The 17,700-nt window shown below is 40.4% G+C and overlaps 1 protein-coding gene across 2 annotated transcripts in view; it reads right to left on the bottom strand.

The window, feature by feature from the left end:
• Positions 1-498: 498 nt before the first annotated feature.
• Positions 499-17,700, bottom strand: part of TRPC4 (transient receptor potential cation channel subfamily C member 4) — a 69,493-nt gene continuing 52,291 nt past the window's right edge. The window contains exons 4-11 of one of the 2 annotated variants that reach the window (XM_083483313.1): positions 16,465-16,801; positions 13,894-14,033; positions 11,245-11,558; positions 8,224-8,419; positions 6,514-6,708; positions 4,686-4,727; positions 3,501-3,590; positions 499-2,613 (exon numbers count right to left, since the gene is read on the bottom strand). In XM_083483313.1, the coding sequence (XP_083339439.1) occupies positions 1,918-2,613; positions 3,501-3,590; positions 4,686-4,727; positions 6,514-6,708; positions 8,224-8,419; positions 11,245-11,558; positions 13,894-14,033; positions 16,465-16,801 (2,010 nt within the window). In that variant the 3' untranslated portion in view covers positions 499-1,917. The remainder of the gene's footprint in view (positions 2,614-3,500; positions 3,591-4,685; positions 4,728-6,513; positions 6,709-8,223; positions 8,420-11,244; positions 11,559-13,893; positions 14,034-16,464; positions 16,802-17,700) is intronic. The other variant, XM_083483314.1, reaches the window with a different exon arrangement.

Genomic DNA, 17,700 nt, shown 5'->3' with positions numbered 1-17,700 from the left:
CTTCATCTAAGAGAGGGAGTCTGCAACAACAGCACAGAGCATCGTGCTACATGTGGTGTGGGCCTGGTAGCAGGTTAATCATAACATTCAGCATAGAAGGTGCTGCCTCAGGTGTAGTGCGGACCAGAACTACATGAACAGATTTCAGGAAGGGTTGCCAGATCAGGAGTCTAAACCTGAATCCTAGGGGCAGCCCCTGGTGATGTCATAGGAGACGGCCCCCAGTGATGTCATAGGATGGGCTCTCATGATGTCATTAAGTATGATGCATTAAGTGTTAACCACAATGTCTAACCAATGAGAAACTCATAGAATGGTATAATTTTAAAGTTGGAAGGAAACTCTACAACTCTGCAAGGGAACTTTTGCTTTCAGTTGTCTATGCTCTCTGCCTTACCACAGCCATGCTTTATCACATGGTCAATTTACTGGAACAGATGTTCAGATATGAATGTAGTGTATATTAGTCTTTTTATAACATAAAACACCAGTCGTTGATGAGAAAGAAACAGACTGTTTAATTTCAAAAATTATTTTGGCTGACAGTAAAACACTTGTTTATGAAAATACTCTCAGATTAATAATATTGTACATTTAAAAGCCAACGGGTGGCATTCAACTTAGTTTTAGTCAGAGTATACCTACTGAAATTAATGGGGATAACACAGTCATGTTCACTAACTCCAATATGTCTACTCTAAGTAAAACTTAGTTGAATACCAGCCATCGTATTTATTGTGCAAAGAGTCAGAAAGGAGGCCACCAACATCTCGGAAAGGAGACTGATTCTGTTCAGATTTGTCTTTAGAAGATTTTGAATGATTGTCATAATTTGATAGCACATCAATTAGATTATTCTGAAGCACTCTTGTGTTGCTAGTGAAATACACTGGGATTATGAATGCAGAAGTGAAAAGAGACTTCTCGAAAGAGTACGGCTCACAGATTAATCTAAGCTTGAGCGTGTGTGGAGAGTCAGAACTGCTTCCAGGTTATCATTCACCCCCACCCCCAACCCACACCATTGAGGGGTATGGGTGTGGCTTAGAGAGGCTAAGGATGGATTAACCCATTTTCCATCAAAATGCATGTGCAAAGTTGCTTTGATATGGGCATCTTCCACTAAAGAAGTCTTAGTATTTTATTTTGCTGCAGGGTTATATCTGAAGTTTTCAAATTTAAAAATTTGGTTGCAACATTTTTTAGGCATGGAAATGGTGGTCGCTAATAGGGTATACATAAATAACAAATTTACGCTATTTTACATAAATAGCAAAATGATTACTAGTAAATTATAGGCACTAACAATTTCAATAAATTATTTCACTGTTTAAAATTTAATTTATAAATAAGATTTCTAACTAGTTAAATAATTTTGGGTAAAGCCAGCTAAATCATATTCAGAGCAGACCCACCAAAATCAATTTATTTAAGTTGTCCGTTGCTTTCAATGGGTCAGAGTAGATATCCGACATTAATCATAGAGTAATATTGGCTATCACCCTTTGACAGAAAGCACTGACAATTCTCTCTCGTCCATTTTTAGGAATCCTAAAAAAAGGTTCATAAAGGCTCGCACCTTTGTTAAGCTACATTTATTTGCATAGAAAAATATTTACCATAGGCAATTAACTATCACAGGAGAGAAATGGCATTTATTTCAAATTGAAAAAGATAGCTAAAAAGTATCTGTGGGTTATTGCAACAGTACAAGAATACAAGATGCTCCCATTTAATAAAAAATGTAAAAGAAGCTGTGAAAGCTAAAGCAGGCTACAAAACAGAAGGCTCCTCCATTTCCTCTTCTTCGCTGAGCTATGTTACAGCTATGTTGCCTCTGAATGCTTTGATTCTTTATTTTCTGATTTAAGCATCGCCACCACCAAGTGTGTTTCTATAGGCTTCTGCCTCCACTCATCACAATCTTGTTGTCAGGTAATTGTCCTGAACAATTGTTTCTTGTTTCACAACAGAGTCACTACTACTGAAGTCCTGCTCATTGTCCGGAGAATCCTTTGGTGTGGGCAAATTAGCCTTCTTCATTTCAGAAGCAGCAACTTTCTCATCCACCTTTGAGTCCAGTGCCTCATTTCTGGCCTGATTATGAGTGCCTGCGGTACAGCTTTCGCTGAGATCCCGAATGTTGAGTTCACAGTTCACAACCAATGCTTTCACTCCCATTTCAGGAGTTTTCTCACATTCGTCTGCTTGTTGGCGGGAAACTTCTTCAGAAATCGAGTAAATACTGGTCCTTTGCTCAGCACTTTTGGATTGTCTATGAAAGAACCCAAACTTCTTCACGTCACTCACAAAATTCACTTTCCTATGCTTTTCCTTGGAGGAAACTCTTGTCATCATGGCTGACCCATTGCTGTGGCTGTGGGCTTCAGAGGCTCTTGCCACTGCTTTGGGGTGAATCATTGAAGTTATGTCAAAAAGGCTAAGGTTTCTCTTCTTAGTTTTCTCGTCTCCTCCATTTTCATTTCCTTCATCAGATTCCGGCAAAGAGGACTCTTCTCTGCTGACTTTTGAGGACTGTAAGTTAGACAGCTTGTTTCCTTTTAACAAACCCAGGACTTCAAAGCGGAAACTGGAAATATCTTGCTTTAACTCCTAAAACATTAGAAGAAAAATGCTATGCTTAACATGAAAGGAATTGTAAATAAATAAATAGCCACCCTTCATCCGATGATCTCAGGGCAGTTCACAAGATAAATGCTGAAATATCATTAAATTGCTATTTTAATAAGTATCTTGCTATTTACGAGTAGCATAAATGTTTTCGGCTGCTAAGAATTGACTATAGGGATGTCAGAAAGAGATATAGAAGGAAGTCTAAGCTCACTTTGAGCAAATAATATAAGCTGTGAATATGTGTATTGAATTAAATGAAATATGGGAAAATTTAATAAAAAATATGTTTAAAAAAGAGAGAGAGAATTGAAACTTGGGTTTGGGGATGCAGTGTGGGTTTTGGAGGGGGAAGGGGGAAATAAATAAAAGTTCACTTGAGGCCATTTATAGTATTCCAAGTTCTCCCCCACTTAGTAAATTGTTTCACGCAAGGTGAATACAGTCTGCCTATGGAAAGGTGCAAGAGACGTCATAAAGTTTAGCTCTCATGATTTTTTCACAAACCCTTCCCTGCTATGTTATGAGATCATTAAGTGGCAGTGTGTGGATTCCTGTCATGTTTTCCTCACAAGGCATCCAGATTTCATGGGCTGGCTATGCTTCTACATCTTGGTTTACTTCTACATCCAGTAAACCCTACAGACTCTCTGTGTTTCTATTTTTAATGTTTCATATTTGATATTAGACACTGTATGTGAAAATTGCAAATTGTTGCATTACAATGTATTTCACGTACGTTTTTGTGTGTAAATGCACTCAACTTTCAGTGGCAAATATCTTAGATTATTCCCCACCACCACTACCACGTGAAGCTCTTTAATGTTTTGATTCATTGTTATTAAGGTGTCCAACATAAGAACAGTCACCTTAAAATTCTCTTCGGTCAACCCCTCTTCAGTTTTAGCATCTCTTATCATTGCAGCCACGTATCTCTTAACCAGATTTCTCATGACCTCCTGGAAGATAAGAACAGTCCAATTTTGACATCACTTCTAACTGTGCTGCTTGACATTTGATGAATCAGAAATTTCATCACCTTTTGCTTTAAATTATGCCATTACAAAAAAGGACAAAAAATCATTATATGTAGAGTAATTGCCAGCTGGTCACTTTTCTGGGAAACAGATTCTGCCACACAGGAGTTGTAGGGATCCAAGGGAACCTGTCTTCATTTTGACCCTTGTTTATAGAAAAATTAAATTTGTGCAGGTGCCATGTTTTGAACTGAGCTGAAGGGCCACAACAGCCCTTAGCTTTGGCCCCTGACTTGCTCTAGCACAAGTTGAGACATCGGCAAAAATGTCATTAATTCTCACAGTGAATGGCACTGCTCACTCCCATTTACTTGTGATCTGACAAGTGCCAGTCATTGAGATGCATAAGGGAGGCAATGTTACATAGACACAGTTGATCTTCACACTTTTCTTGTGTTAACAGTTGGGAGAAAGCAATTGAAGTAAATACATTTGAAAGTAGCTTGAATTAGCCCAAAGGTGGATGCTGTCCATTACTTTCAATGAGATGATCATCTGGTTGTACGACCAGATATTCAAGCAAGTGGGGATGCCTTCCTGGCTTTCAATGAGATGTGCACCTGCATATATAGTGGTACCTTGGTTCTCAAACTTAATCCGTTCTGGGAGTCTGTTCGATTCCTGAAATGGTTCGAAAACCAAGGTACAGCTTCCGATTGGCTGCAGGAGCTCCCTGCACTGAATCAGAAGCCGCGTCGGATGTTCGGCTTCCAAAAAACGTTCGCAAACCAGAACATTTACTTCTGGGTTTGTGGCATTCAGGAGCCAAGCCGTTTGAGTACCAAGATAGCACTGTATATTCATTTGCAAATTCCCCAGGCACTAAGGTTTGCAGCTGCAACTGGAAGCATTTATTCTTGGACAGCTTTGGGCAGAAGATAAGCTCGAATAATTGTATCCAACAATGGAATGGCAATATCTATGTTGGAAACTAAATCGGTATCCTATCTTGAGTGACATCCTGAGCAAAATGCTCAATTCCTTCTGGTAAAAAAAGTAAACGATGAGATTGGTTACCTGATACTGATTATGCCTTCTCAAATTATCAGCTGCACGCCTCTGAAAATAAAGAACATAAATTAGCTGGAATGATATTTGAAAAGCAATTATGTCTGAATAGCAGAAATGTCCACCATGCCCAAAATCATCCACAAAAGGTCTGCCTCAAAATTAGGCTTAATTTGATGCAAACCTTTTGTTAAAAAGATAATATCCAAGGAAGAATATGAATAGTGTTACATCTTAATGTGAAGTCCATGTCAATTTTACAGGAAAGACGCATTCACAAGAGCTCCCAAATTAAACCTTTTACTTCAAGGAAAGTAATACTTGGCTAAGAGTGATGGCCAAAGAAGATGAGAAGAAGAAGATTGATTGCTTAAGACAGCTGCAAAATGATGAGTAGAAGTGAACATGGATCAACTTCAGTGTACAGGAAAGGCATTAGGATTTTGAAAACAGAGGCCACATTCAGACTACAGTGGTACCTCGGGTTAAGTACTTAATTCGTTCCGGAGGTCCGTACTTAACCTGAAACTGTTCTTAACCTGAAGCACCACTTTAGCTAATGGGGCCTCCTGCTGCTGCCGCGCCACCGGAGTACGATTTCTGTTCTCATCCTGAAGCAAAGTTCTTAACCTGAAGCACTATTTCTGGGTTAGCGGAGTCTGTAACCTGAAGCATATGTAACCTGAAGCGTATGTAACCCGAGGTACCACTGTACATAAGACCTTATGGAGAATGTGCATATAATCTGCCCATGAAGAAGGAATTGTGTTCATTTCCTGGTCAATATACATAAACCAGGATGCATGTATCAATTGCATTTTGTACATTCTCCAGTCAGTATGCATAGCCTCCAAGAAACATGCTCTTGTCTTTTTTAATCTATCTCTTGTTCAGAAGTGTGAAATCTGTGCCCCCCGCCCTCTGCTTCTGGCCCACTGCCTAATCTTACATGGCTTACAACATGCCTTCCCTGTGACCAGCCAAGCATTGGAAAGAGGGGGTAGGTCTGCAGATATTTATTCTGTTGGGGATTGTGCAGAATGGCCAGAGAGTGCACAAAATGCAGCTGGAGAGATTTAGTTTTTCCCCAAAGGCCTATTGGGGTGGGGTTGCATTTATTGACCAGGAAAGGTGCACAATTCTCTCTTCATGGGCAGATTCTTCAGGAGGTCTAGTGAATGAGCACAATGGCCAGTTCTTATGCATATTAACTGCTCATCTTACATTGCACCTAACATATACATTTAGGAAAAATATCCTTTGTAATGAGGAAAAGAAAGTGGCAAAATAGTGACTTGGGAGACGCATGACTACAGTCGTGCTGTGTGTGTGTGTGTGTGTGCATGCGTGTGCAATTCCACACTTTATATGGCAGTTAACTCGGGCTGACTATTGAATGTCTAATCCTGACTCCCTGATGTGTGTATTAATATGATACACATGCACAAACATTACTAATTCAGCAGTCTTTTTACATGATAGTAAGTCGGGAGTTCCCATCCATAGCTTTTTGGTAATGAAAACCATCATTGGGGATTGTTTGGGGGAAAGTTATTTTAAGATGTCAAAGTTATGGTATGTCTTTCCAAATTCATAACACCTGACTCATTATTTTGGTGGTGATGGGCAACACTGATCAGTTCTGGTTTCCCTTAACCAGAAAAGGGAAGGGGTGGATATTTTCATTTTGTGCTTGTCTCCCAACAGTGGTATGAGATAGATGGAAAATAGTAGCGCCCAGGATAGCTTTTGCCCAACATGCTGGTGTCTAATATCTATGATAACACCTAAACATAAAGAAAGGCAGGTGGTGAGGAAAACAGCAATTTTTGCTTACCCCAATTGTTCCAAAACTTTCAGGTTTCTTTCTGATTTTTTTCCTGAACACTTGTCTCCACAGCCATCTGATCAGGTACCAGAGAGATTTGGGACTTGGTATGACATTAAATGGAGTAGGCAGAGTCCCTCCTTCTTCGAAGTAACTCATCCAAAGTTTTGTTCGAGCAAATTTCCATTCAATGTCTGCATGATCCTGAATACAGGAAATATGGAAACATATTTTCATTTCTTATTGGAGAGAGCTGAAATTCTCCCTCTCTACCTGTTTTTACACAGGTGCTGAAAACCTTTTTAGTCCATCAGGTATGTTACAGGTAAGGGTTTTTACCGTATTTTTCACCTTATAGGATGCACTTTTTCCCCTCCAAAAATGAAGGGGAAATGTGGGTGCGTCCTATGGGGCGAATACAGGCTTCAGGAAGCTCTGTGCGACCCTCCGGAGCCCGGCGCCAAGCCGCGCCAGGCTCCGGAGGGTTGCGCAGAGCTGCCTGCATTCTGAAGCCTTGGGCGCACTGAAGAGCGTGCCCGGGCTTCACACAGCTGTCCGCAAGCCTGGGGAGACCGGCACGGCTGTTCTGGGGGCTGTGGTCGGGGGAAGCTCGGGCTTCCCCCCGCGCCAGCCCCGTGCCTGGGGGGAAAATAATTTTTTTTCTTTATTTCCCCCCCCCCCCAAAAAAAAACCTAGGTGCGTCCTATAGGGTGGTGCATCCTATGGGGCGGAAAATACAGTATGCTGTCTCCTTTGCTTTTAAAGCAAAAGTTATTTTTATTCTAGAAATTGGACCCAATTTGGATCACGGCTGTGTTACAATGGGAAAGGAACCTCCTCAAGTTGTTACTCTATACCAAATTAGAATCCCCTGTAGCTTTTTTAGGGTAAGCACAATTACGTGGGGAGATCAAATCATGGATTTTCCACATAACTTTTACTTTGGTTCTAGGAAAGGGAGAAATATATATAGATCTTTAAGGCAGATAATATCTTTTTCAAAACCTGATCTGTAAAGCTACTTGAGGAGCCTTTTCTGCTGAAGAGGAGGATGGAAAATAATAAATAAACAAGGACAAGAAAGAAGTAGGACAAAAGTAGGTGTGTTCAATGTACGATAAGTAAAGCAAAAAGAATGGTATGGGGAAGAATGCAGGGAAAAAGGAAAAAACAAATGAAGGAAAACAGAAATGAGAATAATGGGAAGAAGATAGAAAGACCCAGACAGATTTGGTCTTCTCAGTACAAGGAAAAATTAAAGTATTAATGTTAGTTGATGAAACTGAGAAGTATCTAGAAGAGAATCAAATGTATATAAGAGAATATAGGTCTAATAAGATGGCTGGCTAGGAACAGAAAGTCAGTAACACTTTGGCATAATTTGGCAAAACTAGAAATCTCAACTTTCTTGCTTAGAAAAGTAGGTTCTTTATATGTCTGCCAATGTTGAATACTGATTGAAGTATGAGATGCCGGGGACTAAATACCAAATGGTATGCAAAGCCAGGCTTATTTAATTTTGCACCTGGTGAAAAATTATTCTTGCTAGAATGCTCAGGTAGCTGATTTCTGCTTCTTTGGAGGCTAGAGCACATTCTAGGGAACCTAATTTTGTAAGCATACATAAGCACAGGGCTTATTGTTCTCAAACAGTTGGAATTTTGGTCAACTGACAGATACGGCTTTCAAAGTGAACAAGAATCAAACCAAGGAACTGACAGCAATGAGCTGATAAGAATTGTTCATCATAGCTATCAACATGTTGAGAAGGACGACCAGAGAGATGACATTGTAGGTCCCAAACATGGTGGCCCCAACAAACTCAGTGAATTCATGTCGTGCGTCTACATTGGTCACATAAAGGTTGATGAGCCCAAACACGGACCAAAACAGTGACTGGAGAGTTTCAAACAAACTGCAAAAAAAGAAAGAAAGAAAAGGAAAAGTCTTAAAGAAAACAGAAGCATCTCATTTGTTTCAAATACTACATCCTCACCCCAAACTTTAATTAAAACCTTTAAACTTAAAACAGCAAATGAGACATTTAAATGCAAGTAAGTTATAGCCCAGTTCTAGGCTGTGATCACTGGGATTCGAGCACTGATTAGCACATGGGGAAATCAGGTCCCCTTGCAAAACCTCAATGTATCATAAAGGGATTTTGGATAACAGGGAAATAGCGAAGAGGGAGGGTGGGGCAGGCTATCTATCGTCCCTGGCATAGCATCCTAAGGGCACATTGGTACCAGCGGAAACAGTGCAGCTATATAGGACTTGGTGGCTTTTACATGGCACTAGATTAGGTATTGAAATGCAAATTGGGGCTTGCAGTTCAGTACTGCAATTAGGGTGAAACTAGATGTTACAAATAAACACTGAGCTGCCGCTGAAAAACATCACCCCCAACTGAAGTGTCCCCCCCCGTACTTATATATGTGCTGACATCATCATGCTTTGTATCTCCCCAGCTACTGCAGCCAATTATGCTGCCTACATGCAGGAAAACGCACAGGATGAGAATGCATCTGTACACGATGTAAGTTTTGCTGCATGTTACAGAGAGGAATAACTTGAAACAATGCTGTCACTTTGGGTGGCCGCTCCTTTTCATCATAACGTCTAGATCTCCTATTACATTTCCTCAGTCAAATTTTTGGTACTGATTCTTTCACATCTGGGGTTTTTTTTAGCAGCATTAAAGGTATGAGTCATAAGAATATAAGCAAAGCCTGCTGGGTCAGGCCAAACTTCCAAGAGACTGCGATCTACTCCCACTATAAAAAAACTGGCAGTGATCTACCCATCAAAGTTGTTCAGCTTTTTTTAGGGGGGCAATCGGGGTCCCAGGGTCCCAAGATTGACCAAGGACACTCCGCGATCGGCCAGTAAATCACGATTGACCTGTTGGACACCCCTGGTCTACAGAATCCTGCTCTCACAGTGGTCAATCACATGGGGAGCCCACAAGAAGGATTTGAGGACAAGAACCCTCTCCCCTCATGTGGTATCCAGAAACTGGTATTCAGAAGCATTACTGCCTCTGGTCATGGAGGACAGCACAAACCATCGTGGCTAGTAGTCGTCAATAGCCTTCTCCTCCAGGAATTTAAACAAAATTTGTTTAAAGCCATCGAAATCAGTGGCCATGACTGCCTCCCACTGAAGCAAGTTCCATAGTTTAACTATGTGTTGTATGAAGAAGTACAGTGGTACCTCGGTTTTCAAATGTCTCCACTGACGAACATTTCGGTTTTCGAACATGCCTCGGAAGTCGAACGTGTCACATGGCTTCCACTGAGTGCAAGATCCTGAGGCCTAGCTGTTGGCTATTGAGTTTTCAGTTTTTCAACGTTTCAGAACTCGAAAGGTCTTCCAAAACAGATTATGTTCAAAAATCGAAGTACCACTGTACCTTATTTTATCTGTCCTGAATTTTCCAGCATTCAGCTTCATGAGATTTCCATAGGTTTTAGTGAGATGACAGTGGGAGATTCCCCCCCCCCTAGCCACTTTCTCCATGCCTTGCATAGTTGCATAAATTTCTATCATCTCATCTCTTGCTCTTCTTTTCTCTAAACTAAGAAGTCCTAAATGCTGTAACATTTATTCATAGGGAATCACTCTTGATCATTTTGGTTACCCTTTTCTGATGCTTTCCCAGACAGCCATTAATATAGTGCTATATTCCCCACAAGAATCCAACAATGCCTATTCCCATGTAAGACTGAGCTGGAATTTCTCACTTGAACTCTTTTGGCTCAGATAGGCTTGTGGGTGCCTTCATCTTTTGTGTGTGTGTGTGTGTGTGGCAGCAGCAGCAGCAGCAGCAGCAGCAGCAGCAGCAGCAGCAATATCCCTTCCTGTTGCTGTCATTCCCACCCATCCCAAGAAAATCTGCTGCACACTATGTCATGACCTAGTATCACATCAAGGAAATTTATGGAGCAGACTTTGCTTTTCTGGGGCAACTACCGTTTTTCTTCCAGAAGCCCCCATCCACAGTGTGACGCAGCATCATTCAACAGTGTCCTGGCAGCAAAGCTGTGACCACATATTCCGAAACTTTTGTTTAGGAATATCTCTTACCCCCAAGTTACTGACCACTGAATTGGCAGTAATTAATCAAAATGAAAGGTAATCATTTTTGATTAATGCTTCCAGAGGAAAATTCCATCCCTTCCAGTCATAAAGTCATCCCAGTCCCTGAAATTTGCAGAAGCCCCTTTTGGTGCTAGAAAGTGTACTTATGGCCCCTTCTGTTTTCCACCAATGAAATGAAGAGTGGTTAAGCAGCAGCAATTATAGGAATGGAAAACGTGTTATGTTTCCTCTGCAACCTCATTGTGTCCAAAGGAAGCCTAATTCATCATCTGTACAAGCTATCATAACATTTTAAAACATCCTTCCCCAACTCTGTGATCTCCAGGTGTTTCTAACTACAACCCCCATCATCCCTGACCACTGATCATATTGGTCTCTCCAGCAGAGAATTAGCCACCAGACAGTTTTGACGTAGTCTAGCTCACATTATTATTGTTGTCAAACAATAGGTTTTGGTCAATGTTATGACCAAACCTGTAAGTATCAGTTTGTTGCCTTGTATGTTGTGCATTTAAATTCCTTCCTTAAAATGAAATCAGTTTGCCGCCCTAGACAACTCTTTAGCAACAAATCAACATGGAGCACTGTGCAATAAAAAAAGAATACTATGAATCATTTAAGTAGGAAATGCTAACTTACGTTGAAAATGCATTATTTTGATTTTCACACCGAATCCCTTTACAGCGATTGGCATCATTTGTTTCATAATAGAAATATAGCTGGTTAAGTCCATTTGCAAAAGCTAGCAGCACAAGACAGTAGATGAAAAGAAACTTTAAAATGTCCAGTAACATTCTTCCAAGAGAGATCTGCAATGGTCCCAGATGAGAATTTGCAGTGAATAATGAGATCAGGCGCAGAGAACTAAAGATGTTTGCAATAGCAAACAGTGCCTCAGCCACCAGTGTTGGGTGCCACATATCCCAGCTCTGTCTTGGGAGCAGCCCACTGTACTGAAAACAATAGAGTTATGCAAAATTAGCAAGGTCTTTCCCCAACAATACAAAAACCATTATGTTCTGCAATCACTTTTTATTTCAGCAAGACCATACTCTTCCAAGACAGACCCTCAATGAGTAATTGTTAGATATGACTCCTTTCATTTGCTGCTTCACAATCCTTTTGAGAATACAGCCTTGGTACTCAAACAACTTGGAACCCAAACACTGCAAACCCAGAAGTAAGGGTTCCGGTTTGCAAACTTTTTTCGGAAGCCGAACTTGCTCCATTTTGAGTGTTACGCTTCCGATTTGAGTGCCACACTTCCGTTTTGAGTGTTACACTGAGGTCTGTCAGTTTTTGCTATTTATTTTGCATTTTTGTTTCTGTGGCTTTTTGTTTTGTTTTTGTGACTGTGTGGAACCCAGTTCAGCTACTGATTGATTGATTGTGTGACTGCAGTACATTGTTTCTTGCTTTCATTTTATGGATCAATGGTCTCGTTAGATAGTAAAATTCATGTTAAATTGCTGTTTTAGGGGCTGTTTTTAAAAGTCTGGAATGGATTAATCCATTTTGCATTACTTTCTATGGGAAAGCGCACCTTGGTTTTGGAACGCTTTGGTTTTGGAATGGACTTCTGGAACGGGTTAAGTTTGAGAACCAAGATACCACTGTAATAATAATAATAATAAAATAAAATAAAAATTTGTACCCTGCCCATCTGACTGGGTTGCCCCAGCCACTGTGGGTGGCTTCCAACACATTTAAAAACAATATTTTGTGAGGTACCCTATATTCTGAACAGATGAACAGTCCTTCCCTTGTAACTGTGACCAGACCACTCCCCTGGAAATTCCCCACAGATAGTTATTCTATGTTTTGTTTCTGAATATACATCTTCCAGAATATACACCTTCTTCACAAAAGCTAACTGGCCAGAATTAGGTAGATATTTTGACATGTCACACTCTACAGTCATTGAGAAAGAGAGAGCAGGCTCTAAATAAATTTCTAAAACATCACCTAGACTACGCTGCAAAATTGAAGTTAAAACATCACAAATCTCTTGCGATGATGGCAGTCCTGTGTTCAGGACACTCATTATCTGTGCTATCCAACAAAGTCTGTATAATCCATGTTCCAAAGTTCAATTGTCTTTTATGACCACTGGATGGTGACCCCACTGGGCGCAGTAATCCAGCCAGAGAAAAATGGTGGCAGACTATGTTTAGGGCACCTTTTCTAGCACCTCCCTCTTTTTGGAGCCAGCAGAGTGGTTCCTAAATATGACTGCTCAGTTATGGATACAGCTGCTGAGCTACTCAACTGCCTCACTCCTTGAGTCGGAACGACTGAATCTGTATTCACTGCCCATGTGCCGGTTCATGACGAGGGGCTTCCAGATTTCACAGTCCTGCCCCCGTTACCATTTGCTGATTGCCATGGGACTTCTTTGGGTCCGGGATGGGCTTTTGGAAGACGCCTGTGCGTGAATTTGTTTTATGTTGCAGTATTCACAGTAAGGCTTTATTCCCATGGCATGAGTATCACAATGACCAATAGGTTCATATCTGCTGCAGCCTTCATCCGCCTTCACAGCCATTGTAACATACCACTTGTTATCTTCTGCCTGTTCTGCTGCTGAGGAAGTCTTGGATCATTCCTTGTCTCCCTTTGACCTTACTGCCTTGGGTGACCCTGCTGGGAATACGAGACTCCCGACGGCTTCGTTCAAAGGGTCATAGGAACGTGCAAGCCCAGTCACCACAACAAGGTGATGATCCAGCGAGTGAGACATCAGGAATGGAACTGAACTGGTACATAAAATAATTCATCTCCACAAGCAGGCTGGATTTTACTGGTCTCAGGTACCTATGAAGTTTAACCTGAAATTGAATCCAGTCAAGATGTGCCTTGCAGCCTCTTGAGTTTGGGAAATGAGTAGATTTCCTGTTCTTGTTGGGATTGCTCTCCCCTGGAGAGTTCAGGTATGTTGTTTGGGAGATACTCCCTGATCTGATTTTATTTCACTAATCAACAGAAATTATTCAGGAAATTGTGACATTTGAATTCCTTAACAGTGAATTTCCATTTTGCTTTTGTCCTATTTGTTCACTCCAAAAATTCTAATTCAGAATGGGCATTTTCCACAATGAGCCAAAACTTTTGTTTAGGATTATCTCTTATCCCCAAGTTACTGATTACTGACTTGGCATTTATTAATCAACAACGAAAGGCAATATAAAGAGAACAGATTTTGAAAAAGGGAAAACAACAATAAAATCACATTCAAAGTAAATGTCAAGTATACAGTATATTCACAATATGAATAGATGTCTTGATTACCTTTGAAAATGCAACAATTTTTAAAGATATTGTTGCCAGGTACAATGAGTTCATTACAAAATCCATCAGGTTCCACCAGTCATGAATATAATCCTGCAGGCCGCCATCCCACATTTGTTTAATTTCACCCCAGATAAACCCTGCAAATATAGAAAGCAGTGATATAAGTTAGTTGTATGAATTGCTTAAGCTGTTGTGTTTATTTGCTTAAAATGAAATAAAAGCACAATACATTTTAAGCATGCTCAACTACAACCGTAATAACCATTACAATCTATTAGTCACATATATTGTTATTTTTCATTTGTGATTCAAGTTTTCAATATATATATATATGGCATAATCAATGGGAAAATTTCCAGTGCAGTCCCACGGAAGAGAACAGGAGCTGCAGCAACAATGGTTACTATTCTGCTCACCATGTACTTTGGTTCCACTGACTGCAGCCTAAAGGCAATGGGGAGAAGAATTACTCTGAACTTGGCAGGCTGTGAATTCAGGTTCAAATTTATAACTGCTTTTCAAACTTTGATTTTTGACCTTTAAACAACACTTCCTGAAATTTAGCACCAGTGGTCACCTGCTGTTTAAATGACACTTCAGAGGAACTGAATGTGAGGAAAAACTCAGTCACCTAAAGTGAAATTTATTGTTGGGAAATAATTGTTTTATTACTATTCATAGCAACGAACACCACCTTTTTGTTTTCCATAGCACTCGTAACTGATTTAAGACACTCATTCTGGGAAACAGCTAATAGGAAACACTTATCAGATGTTATGCATACAGGCAGCTTTGCTTGACCAAATCAGGATGTATTTCAAGCAGCTAATAAATTTCAGTGTGGCTGATATACCTTGGAAAATAATAGTTCTAGGGAGAGAATGTAAAGAGCCTTTTAGGGTGTAATCCAGTACTCAACATCCTTCAGTTGAGGGGCTAAAGGATTTGGTGACAACCATGGTAGATGCCACTCCAAAAATACAGGTGAAATGGCCAAAACAGGGCAGACATAGGTGAGATGTGGGTGGCACAGGAGAGTAAAATACTTGGATCAAATCCTATACCCTTAGAATTTTACAACAGCCACAGACCTGCTGCAAATAACTTTTCTCCCATTGTATTTTTTTTAAAGGCTAGGCAACTTCCTGTGCCATCACAAGAGTGTAGGATGTGAACTCAGCATCCAGTTACAGCATATTGCTGCCATATATAATTCCCCAAAAGAGATACCATAACTCAAGATGACAGGGTGAACACAACATGGGATTTGGTTATATATTTTTGTGCACATTTAGGAGTTCTCAAGAAGGAGCCATTAAATTCCAGCTTTTTCTCCATCACATTCACACATTCCCAAAACATTGCTAATGGTCTTTTTGATCATCATGAATAGCAGTAACTGGAATCATTGCAGCTAGGGCCAAAATAATAATGCCAAATGTATTCAGCAAAAGGACTTGGAAGTTAAGCACATGCTTAAATCTCTTCTGTTGATTGAAATCAGTGGGTGAAAAAGAACATATGAGATGGTAAGCAGCTTGGAGGAGATTCTGATCAGAAAAAGGCCAGGAGCAAAGAGAGGTCAGCACTTCCTTCCATGTAACTACTTTGTTGAAAACGGCAACCGACTGGGGCTGATTTTAGTTGTTGTTTTTTATTTCTAAAGAGAAACTTGCCAAGACCTTATTAATGTGCACTTGCACGAAAACACAGAGTTTGACAGTCTATCTTTTGCTCTACTGGTAATCCTCTCTCTCCCCTTCATCTCCGGTAATCTAGCAAAACCAATAAACATTAACCTATATTGTCTCAATACTAAGGTCAGTGACACAAGCAATTATTTTAGGGGAATGTCGCAAGATGTTTAGTGGTATTTACAAAGAAGAATGGTAGCCTCTTTACGGGAAACAAACATTTTGAAACTGCTTTTAGAATAAAGTCAAACTGTTCAAGATCTGACAAGAATCCCAGGAGCATAATGACAGGAATGATTAATATATTAGAGGCTGCATTCCTGCTCACTCCAGTCACAGGTTTCTTCACATAAACCCACTAGAGCTTCTGCCTCCTACCCCAGGCAACTGCTAAGCTCACTTTTCACCTTACAAACTCCATTTCTGCAACCACTTCTCCAACTGCCCTACAGCCCTGCTCTGGACCTGTTTTCCACCTTTGCCCCCATGTCTGTGACTCCCCTTGCATCTTCCTCCTACCTTGCAACTACATCATTTCCCATTTTTAAAATCTAGAGCAAAAATGCTAGTTTAGCCTATTTGTCCAAGTGGAGAAAACCATCTGGATCTGACTGCCCACCATTCAACATATTAATTTGAAAGTAATTTTAATTCTGAAATGAAATTAAAGTTTAAATTCCTTTCCTTAAAAATTCCTTAATCTTAAATGGAATTTTCTGTTATTGACCTAGATGGGTTGCGGATAGATTAATGAACTAGTTTATAATAGAACCATAGAATAAACTACAATGCCCTGCTGTATATGCTAGGCAATGCTAGACAATTATGGAAGAGTTATGCAAGTCAACTGAATTTTCTTTACTAATACATTTACCCAGGACCCACGGTAATATCATCCATTCGACGATGGTTGGTGGAGGTCCCTGCATGTTCAGATCTGACCTGTCAATGTGCTGAGAGGCAAGCAGCAGAAGGAACAAGAAAGTCAAGTAGGATGCAGTATGGCAGATAAATTTGATGAATGGCTTCCTGATGAACAGACCCAGTGGGCTCTTGGGAGCTATCAGGTAGCAGATAGAGAAGACGGGGAAAAGAAATCCAATGATGACGCAAGTCAACATCTTCACGGCCCAGTGGCGCCTCCTCCAGCCAGGGAACTCATCATACCAGCGAGAGGCAAGCAGTTGTTGGCAGTTTGGCTGGGCAACAAACTAAAGCAAAAGAAAAAGAACAGTCAAATCTCTCCCACCTACTACATCATTATCTGTACATTGTACCATGGCAAAGGAATTTCAGCAGGTACCGAGATGTTTTGCCTGCCTGCCTAACGGAAATTGTCTGTATGCCAATCTGAAATGGGCTCCCTTTATGACCAAATATTAAAGGTACAAGAATCTTGTCATCCATTAACTCCAGTCATATTAATGCATTTTCTTCTTCTTCTTAATCTCAGTGGTACAGCCATGGAAAAACCCACCTGGAGGAAATGTTCTCTTCAGTGCAACTTTTACTGGAACCCTCTCAAGCACTGGACTTATCAACACTACTCAGCTGTCATTAGATCAACTTTCAAATTCAAATAAAAATTAAAAGAACACAAAAGTCCTAGTTGCTATGCAATTCATCTTGGGACTTAGAACACCAAATGTTCTGAACCTGCTGTGTGTGTCCATCAATAGGGCCCTGGAACTGAATCCAAAGTGGCTTAATTCATGCAGATTTGGGTTTAGCCCAGAACTGCATACATGCACCTTTTAAGAACAAATGTTCTGTAATGGTATTAAGTTTGCCACTGTTTTATCAACCCTGACACTGCATCCAATGCAGAGAAATTAGGCAGGTGGAATTTCCCCTTTACATCAAACCAGCAAATGTTTCATCTTTATCATTTTTAGCTGCTAGTAAAGACACAGCAGCAGCAACTCTAAATACCGTATTTTTCGCTCTATAACACGCACCCGACCATAACATGCACGTAGTTTTTAGAGGAGGAAAATCCGTAGGCATGCCACCCGTAGGCATTTCCTCCATAACACGCACAGACATTTCCCCTTACTTTCTAGGAGGAAAAAAGTGAGTGTTATGGTGCAAAAAATACGGTAGAATATGC

This window comes from Podarcis liolepis (genome assembly GCF_965112155.1).
Source record: "Podarcis liolepis genome assembly, chromosome: 17".
NCBI lineage: Eukaryota > Metazoa > Chordata > Lepidosauria > Squamata > Lacertidae > Podarcis > Podarcis liolepis.
Note: the sequence above shows the minus strand (reverse complement) of the source record. Positions and strands in the feature narration are given on the sequence as shown.